Source organism: Hordeum vulgare, chromosome 5H (genome assembly GCF_904849725.1).
Source record: "Hordeum vulgare subsp. vulgare chromosome 5H, MorexV3_pseudomolecules_assembly, whole genome shotgun sequence".
Classification (NCBI taxonomy): Eukaryota; Viridiplantae; Streptophyta; class Magnoliopsida; order Poales; family Poaceae; genus Hordeum; species Hordeum vulgare.
In genome coordinates this window covers 558,526,430-558,534,104 of record NC_058522.1, presented here as the reverse complement: position 1 = coordinate 558,534,104, position 7,675 = coordinate 558,526,430, and the positions used below count along the sequence as shown (strand labels likewise).

Sequence of the window (7,675 nt, the reverse complement as noted above, 5' to 3'; positions counted from 1 at the left end):
TTGTGTTTATTGGCCAACTAAAGTATGATCATCTTGTGTTTGTTAACAAAAAAATATAAATATGCGTAGAACATTCTTATAGCTTAGGGCATCTCCAACAAAAATAATAATGTAAAAGATAGTAAAAGGATCACAAAAAGTGTGAAGCGTTCTCGGAACAAGCATGACCAACGCTCCACCGTGGAGTGATGCCCCAGCTATACACATAGACTCGGATGGTCCAGCATGCTGCTTGCAGGCTAAAGCGGTCTCTTGCAGAAGAACCGGCCTCCTCGCCGAGAATGGTAGAAAAAGTGAGGGAAAAAGCAAACATGTGTGGTGTGCTCCTCTTGCTAGTACTGATATAGGAAACAAAGTGTGAAAAGCTAAGAAGAAAGATGAAAAAGAAGATCACTAATGATGACAGTTTGGAACCACAAGTTGGGCAGCTGCTAGATGAAATCATCGTCTATGTTCGTTCATGCTCTCGTGGAGGCATGGGGCAGCACCTAGGTGCTGCCTCCATTGTACATGTCCTAAAATGGCTTCCCTGGTGTTGTCGTCAAAAAGCAAGTAGCGTACAAGTTACGTGAATAATAAGCTTAATACAGTATGTAGTACCGGTTTTTGTTTTTGTTCATTCAGAATACCACAAAAGTAATTTATACGTGAGTGCGTTTGTTTTGAAAAAGTTTCTTAAAAATTCTGATAATTTTTGTTATTATTTTAATCGTTTATTTTTTGTTATTTGCATTATCTTTAATATAAAATTGTATTAAATCTGAAACATTTATTTTAAGATGGACGGAATAGTAGTTTCCAGGTGCACGTATGGTTGTACTCGTACCGTAGTCCACAGCCGCCACTGTGCTTTGTCGACACGGGCACGACTCATTTGCCCACGGCCACTTTCCCGATCCCTTCTCGTTGCGGCCTCCGACGTCCTCCCCTCCCCCACCCAACTGCTTCCCGCGAAAGCAAAGCAACGAACCCATCCATCATCATACCCCGGCGACCGATCCGTCACCCTCCTCGCGGTCGCGGCGCCATTAAAATTCCTCCCATTCCCTCACCTCCCGCATCCCGCAGCTACAGCTAGCTGGCCGGAGGCCTTTGCGTCCACGCTTGCCCCACCCCTCGCCCAGCCCCAGTCCCCTTCACTTCCACGAGGAAAAGATAAAGTTTTTTATATTCCTACATGATCTCCTCGGCGATTCCACGGGGGATATCGGAGGATTGCGCCGGCTAGTTTTCTCCTCCATTTTCAATTGGGTTTTTATCGCTCGCTCGCTTGCTTCTTCTTTCCCCCCCACGCCTCCTCCTCCTCGGCGCGAGGCCGTGATCGGGATCGTGCGACCACCTGTGCTTATTTAGGTCGCCGGGATAGTTCATCCGGCAGCCGGGCCGGCGATTCTCGAAATCCGATTCTTTTAGCTCGGTTTCCCGTCGCCGCGAGGCTCCGTCGTTCATTGGCTTGTCCGCTTCCCGTATCTTGCGCGAGGATCAGTTTTGGCTTTCGTGCCGGGAGTGGGTTGGTCAACAAGATTTGGGGAATTTTTTTTACAGTCGAACATAGGTTGCTTGTCCCGATAATCCGAGCTCGCTTTTTTAAAATCGAGCTGGAGTTTTCCAGTTTCTGACCTCGCCGGAGTCGCCGAGTGAGCTCATTCAGTCGCCAATGGAGGAGTCCGGGGAGGCGAGTCTCGGGCCCTTCAGGATCGGCCCGTCGACGCTCCTCGGCCGGGGCGCCGCGCTCCGCGTGCTCCTGCTCAGCTCGCTCTTGCGCCTGCGGGCGCGGGCACGCGCCGCGCTCTCGCGTGCGCGCGGGGCGGCGCTGCCGGCGGCGGCGTCCTGGCTGCACCTCAGGAACACCCACGGCGTGCTCCTCGCGGTCGTGCTCCTCGGTCTGCTCCTCAGGAAGCTGTCCGGGGCGCGGTCGCGGCTGGCGCTGGCGCGCCGGCGGCAGCTCTGCAAGAGCGCGATGCGGTACGCGGGGACGTATGAGGAGTGGGTGCGCGCCGCCAAGGTGCTCGACAGAATGTGCGAGCAGGTCAACGAGTCGGACTTCTACGACGTGGAGCTGATCGGGAGCAGGCTCGACGAGCTCCGGCGCCGGAGGGAGGAGGGGTCGCTCCGGGACGTCGTCTTCTGCATGCGCGGCGATCTCGTCAGGAACTTGGGGAACATGTGTAATCCTGAGCTTCACAAAGGGAGGCTTGAGGTATTTCATATTTGACATAATAGCACCTCTCATTCTTTTTTTGTCTGTTCTATTACAAGATGTTTTTCTATACCAAGGTTGTGGTAAATGGCTACATTTAGAGAGTATAGGAATCAATTGTGTCATTCTTTTGATTCTCCATTATCTAAATATGCATGTATGTTGGGTCATTGCATTCTCATTCTCCAGTATCTAAATATGCATTCATTTATTCTTAGTATCTATACCGAAGGCATTTTCAAACATTATAGTTGGATCCTACAAAAGAGTTGGCTAGTTGTTTCTGTGTTACAAACTTATAACAAGGTCTATTGATGTTTTCAACTGAAAATTATGCACTGTCAAATGCTGAATTAACTATATGGTCTTCGGTTTCTTAGTCTCTATGCCGAAGGCGTTTTTAAATTTTGTAGTTGTCTGTATAAAGAAAAGTTGGCTAAGTGTTTCTATGTTGCAAATCTACTCCCTCCGTCCCAAAATAAATGTCTTAAGTTTGTACTAGCTTTAGTACAAAGTTGTACTAAGCTTGACACACTTATTTTGTGACGGAGGGAGTATAACAAGGTTTATTACTGTTCTCAACTCAAAATTATGCACTGTCAAATGTTCAGTTAACTATACTATCTTCCATTCTGGTTACACGGTTGGTCTATTGTGATGCAGGTGCCTAGGCTAATAAAAGATTTCATTGACGAGGTTTCGACTCAACTGAAAATGGTGTGTGAATCTGATACAGATGAATTACTTTTGGAAGAGAAGCTTGCCTTTGTTCAGGAAACCAGACATGCCTTTGGAAGGACTGCGCTACTCTTAAGTGGGGGTGCTTCACTGGGTTCATTCCATGTAGGTGTGGTGAAAACTTTGGTTGAGCATAAGCTTCTGCCTCGGATAGTAGCAGGATCGAGTGTTGGTTCCATTATATGCTCGATTGTCGCTACCCGGACATGGCCTGAGATTGAGAGCTTCTTCATAGACTCATTACAGATCTTAAAGTTCTTTGATAGGATAGGTGGAGTTTTTGCTGTCACGAAACGGGTTATGACTTATGGTGCACTTCATGACATTAGCCAGATGCAGAGGCTTTTGAGGGATCTCACAAGCAACTTAACATTTCAAGAGGCTTACGACATAACTGGTCGTGTTCTTGGGGTCACTGTTTGCTCCCCTAGAAAAAATGAGCCACCGCGCTGCCTCAACTACCTGACATCACCACATGTTGTCATTTGGAGTGCTGTAACTGCCTCCTGTGCGTTCCCGGGCCTCTTTGAAGCTCAGGAGTTGATGGCAAAGGATAGATTTGGCCACATAGTTCCCTTCCACGCGCCCTTTGCCACAGATCCAGAACAAGGTCCTGGAGCATCAAAGCGCCGGTGGAGGGATGGAAGTCTGGAGATGGATTTGCCAATGATGCAACTGAAGGAGTTGTTCAATGTAAATCATTTCATTGTGAGCCAAACTAACCCTCACATCTCTCCACTCCTCCGAATGAAGGAGATCGTCAGAGCTTATGGAGGCCGCTTTGCAGGAAAGGTTTGTTTCTGAACTTCAGTTATGTCAGGTTTATAGTTTCTATGTGGTGTATCTTCGCACACAGCCCTGTAGCTCTTTCTGCAAGTAATTTAGAAATGTTCTCCTGCTGTTGATCCCCCACCACCATCCACCAACACACAAATGGTCACCCTTTTCCCACATGTTGCTGCACAATGCCTTACTGTCTACTAGATATATGCAATATCTGGCAGCATTGAAGGACTAATGGTAGCACAAATTGCTGTTGTTATTTGATGGGAGGACATCCAAACAATGCTCTGTAGCAAATACATCAGCATTTATTTTATCTAAGAACTTTGTTATCGTTATTCCATGTATGCATTGGACACCAGACATTACATTGCAATCCCTTCCAAAAATTCAATCCACACTTGTTGCATTGCCAGGTCTAATTCTGCTCTAAATTTTATAGCTCGCTCGCCTTGCTGAGATGGAGGTGAAGTATCGATGTAATCAAGTTCTGGAAATTGGCCTCCCACTGGGAGGACTTGCAAAGTTGTTTGCTCAGGATTGGGAGGGTGATGTCACCATGGTTATGCCAGCAACAGTAGCTCAGGTAGTTTTGTTAATAGAATCTTCGTAGCTTGTACAGGTAATGCTGGTCTTTTGGGTTTCAAAGTGCCTTACCACATCTTTCGAATTTGCAGTACTTGAAGATTATACAAAACCCAACATATCCGGAGCTCCAAATGGCCGCCAACCAGGGCCGGAGGTGCACATGGGAGAAGCTGTCCGCAATCAGAGCAAACTGTGCAATTGAACTTGCATTGGATGAATCCATAGCAGCCCTCAACCACAAACGAAGGCTAAGAAGAAGCATTGGAAGGGCAGCAGCTTCTTCCCAAGGATATACCGACAATGTTCGACCCAAAACACCAAGGAGGGTACCATCATGGAGCTGCATCAGCAGAGAGAATTCGTCGGGATCTCTCTCAGAGGATCATTTCGCGGCCGCCATTTCATCCAGTCACCAAGGTACTATTCGGGTTGATGCTGCACCAAGCACGTCTCATCATGTTCGTAAGAGTTCAGTTGATGGAAGTGAGAGTGAATCAGAGACCATCGACCTAAACTCATGGACCAGGAGTGGAGGGCCTCTGATGAGGACTTCATCAGCTGACCAGTTCATCAACTTTATTCAGAATCTCGAGATCGAGTCCGAGTTCGATAGGTTTCGTACAATAGAGGGTGACAGCACAGGTATTTTCACAGGACCCATATTTCCTAGAGACCCATATCCAACCAATATTTCCAGAGCTGCCACACCAGATGGTCCAGATACATGCACAGAAGTTTCTGAAACAGAGTCATGCAACACTGGCATTGCTGTGTCTGAAGGAGATCTGCTGCAGCCTGGGAGGACTACCAATGGGATTCAACTTAATTTTGTCAGGAGAGAAGCCCTGTTTGCTCGGCACAACGGCGATGCTGACGCAGCCGGAAGCTCCTTACCCGAAGCATATGTGGACAGAACGCATTCGGAATCGGGCGACGCCGTCTCAGCTGCTTCTGACAGCTCTGAAGATAACAAAGATGTCGTTGATTCGGACAATCCCTCGGTTTCTCGTTCAGATTTTGTAGCTTTGCCTCAACCCTCGGTTGACGATAACAAAGAAGACGCTAGGCTAGATTTTAAATAATTCTTGGTGGTTTATTGCAGCAGCAATGATGTACAGTATATGATAACTGCAGTGTCTATTCAGAGAGCACTGCTGACAGCAGCATATCTGTTGTGTGGTGCCATATAGTGATTGATACTGATGATACATTGATAGAAGCCTTTCTTGGCGTCGACATAAATGAAACTTGGTGTTTGTTGTAACACAAGCTCTACCTGAGAAGATTCTGCTGAACTAGACACATATTATAACAACTCTGAAAATCCATGTCTGTACACATATTCAGTTATCATATACACGCGAAAAAAGAATCTAAGAAAATAATACATGAACTAACAGGTTTCAAACTCAAATAGTGAAGTCCACTGATTTTCTATTTCGCATATAAACTGGCACAGAAGTCTTTCTGAGACTCTAATTGAATGTTAAACAAGCTCCTGACACATATCACAGGTTCAACGGAGTAATATCAATAATAATCAACACTATCCTTAAGCACTAACATACAATAATTATCCAATTGTACACATGATTACCCACCTTATTGACATGCTAACACAGGCAAATCAGAAATGGTACTCAAATGCTTTCAGATACCAAGTAACAGATGCAGCTAAAAACTTCAACTAGTCCTCAAATGCTTTCAAATTGCCATTCACGGACGTAAATCCACCGTCAACCACGAGGTTGAGCGCGCTGATGTACCTTGCTTCGTCGCTCGCCAGGTAGAGCACCGCCTCGGCGACATCCTTAGGCAGCAGATCAACGCCTTTCAGGTTTGCCTCACTGCCAACAAAGGCCAGAAAGTCCCTCACCGTATCACCCTTGTGCTCTCCCTGGGGCAAATGTGGCATGGAGAGCGCCGTGGGCACGGCGTACGGCGACACGCAGTTCACCCTTATGCCGTGCCTCCCCAGCTCCAGCGCCACGCTCTTTGTGAGACCCACCACCGCGTGCTTCGACGCGGTGTACGCGTGAGGCCCCATCCCTCCGATGACGCTGGCAACGCTTGCCAGCGACACGATGGACCCCTTCTTGCTCGGGATCATGACACGCGCCGCGTGCTTCATCCCGAGAAGCATGCCGTGAACGTTGATGTCAAACACCTTCTTGACATCGGCAAAGTCGAGGTTCCGGATATCAGTGACCTTGTCACCGGTTATGCCGGCATTGTTGACCATGATGTCGAGGGTGCCAAACTTCTCGGCAGCTGCATCGACGGCCCGGCTTATGTCCTCCTCGACCGTGACGTCGCAGTGGACGAACAGGACATCAGGGTTGCCTCCGAGGGCGTCGCGGAGCTGCTGACCGACTTCATCCTGGACGTCTGCTATGCAAACCTTGGCGCCGTGCTGTCTGAAGAGGCGGACGATGGCCTCGCCGATACCCGAAGCGCCGCCAGTAACCAGAGCAACCTTTCCTTCCAACCTTTTGATCCAGAAAGCAAAGCAGTCAAATTCACAGCAAGCAAACATACCAATAATGATGGATGGATTTAGTAGCAGAGTTATCAGTGCTGTTCAGAATCTTAGTCCTGGTATGCATTAAACAGCCATGGCCCCAAGCCCCAGTATTATCCACATGAGCTCTAGTTGCCCATGCCCAACTACGTGTAACCCAATACCTCTACAGTCCTACAAGCAAACTTTAAGCTTGATGTTTCTGCTCCCGGCTGTCAAAAACAAGACAGGAAAAACATGCTTCTGTTTATGCATTTTCTTTGGCTGGTGCATCAGCATTTTCATTTCTTGCTCTAGTTTTCTGACGGAGCATCAGGGCGTGTGTCCCTTGTGCAACACGCAGCGTGACGTTTTCGAATCTAGGGACCTTGCCCTTTCTTTCTGCAATATGCAACCTGAACTCCTGAAGAAAAAAAATGCACACACTGCAGTAAACGCATGCTCTTCAGCCCTGGAGCAGAGCAGAGCTTAGAAGCGATGCAGCCAGCCAAACTGCAGGGACCTCTCGCACCACGCGACCGGCGCCATTGGAGGGCCATTACGCATCTAAAGCCGCGCTGCTTCGCTTCGATCCGGTCAAGATCGAGCCCCTGCCGCGACAGATCACGACGAAAACCGGCGGCGACCGCCGACCGGGCGGGGAGAGAGGACGGAGGAGGCGAGGCCGGGCGGGCACGTACCGCTGAGCTGAAGAGGAAGGGGTGGCCGACATCGTCTCGGGGGCGGAGCTCCGGCTTCGTCGCCGGGCCGGGCGGGGCAGTGCGTCGTGGGGAGGCAGAGAGTGAGGGAGAGCTCCACTGATTTACAGTAGAACAGTAGTGGAGTGTGCGCTGTCTGCCGCTGGC

General features: G+C 48.7%; 2 protein-coding genes across 2 annotated transcripts; one reads left to right on the top strand and one right to left on the bottom strand.

Annotated features, from left to right (window-relative positions):
* Positions 1 to 918: 918 nt before the first annotated feature.
* Positions 919 to 5,573, top strand: LOC123452930 (triacylglycerol lipase SDP1-like). The gene is made up of 4 exons (XM_045129671.1): positions 919 to 2,200; positions 2,864 to 3,730; positions 4,164 to 4,307; positions 4,399 to 5,573. The coding sequence occupies exons 1-4, from the start codon at positions 1,658 to 1,660 to the stop codon at positions 5,389 to 5,391; spliced, it is 2,547 nt and encodes an 848-aa protein (XP_044985606.1). The 5' UTR covers positions 919 to 1,657; the 3' UTR covers positions 5,392 to 5,573.
* A 137-nt stretch (positions 5,574 to 5,710) lies between these two features.
* On the bottom strand, positions 5,711 to 7,675 carry LOC123452931 (zerumbone synthase). Its single transcript, XM_045129672.1, has 2 exons — positions 7,511 to 7,675; positions 5,711 to 6,798 (listed from the first exon to the last, which is right to left on the bottom strand). Exons 1-2 carry the CDS (start codon positions 7,540 to 7,542, stop codon positions 5,997 to 5,999), a joined length of 834 nt encoding a protein of 277 aa, XP_044985607.1. The 5' UTR covers positions 7,543 to 7,675; the 3' UTR covers positions 5,711 to 5,996.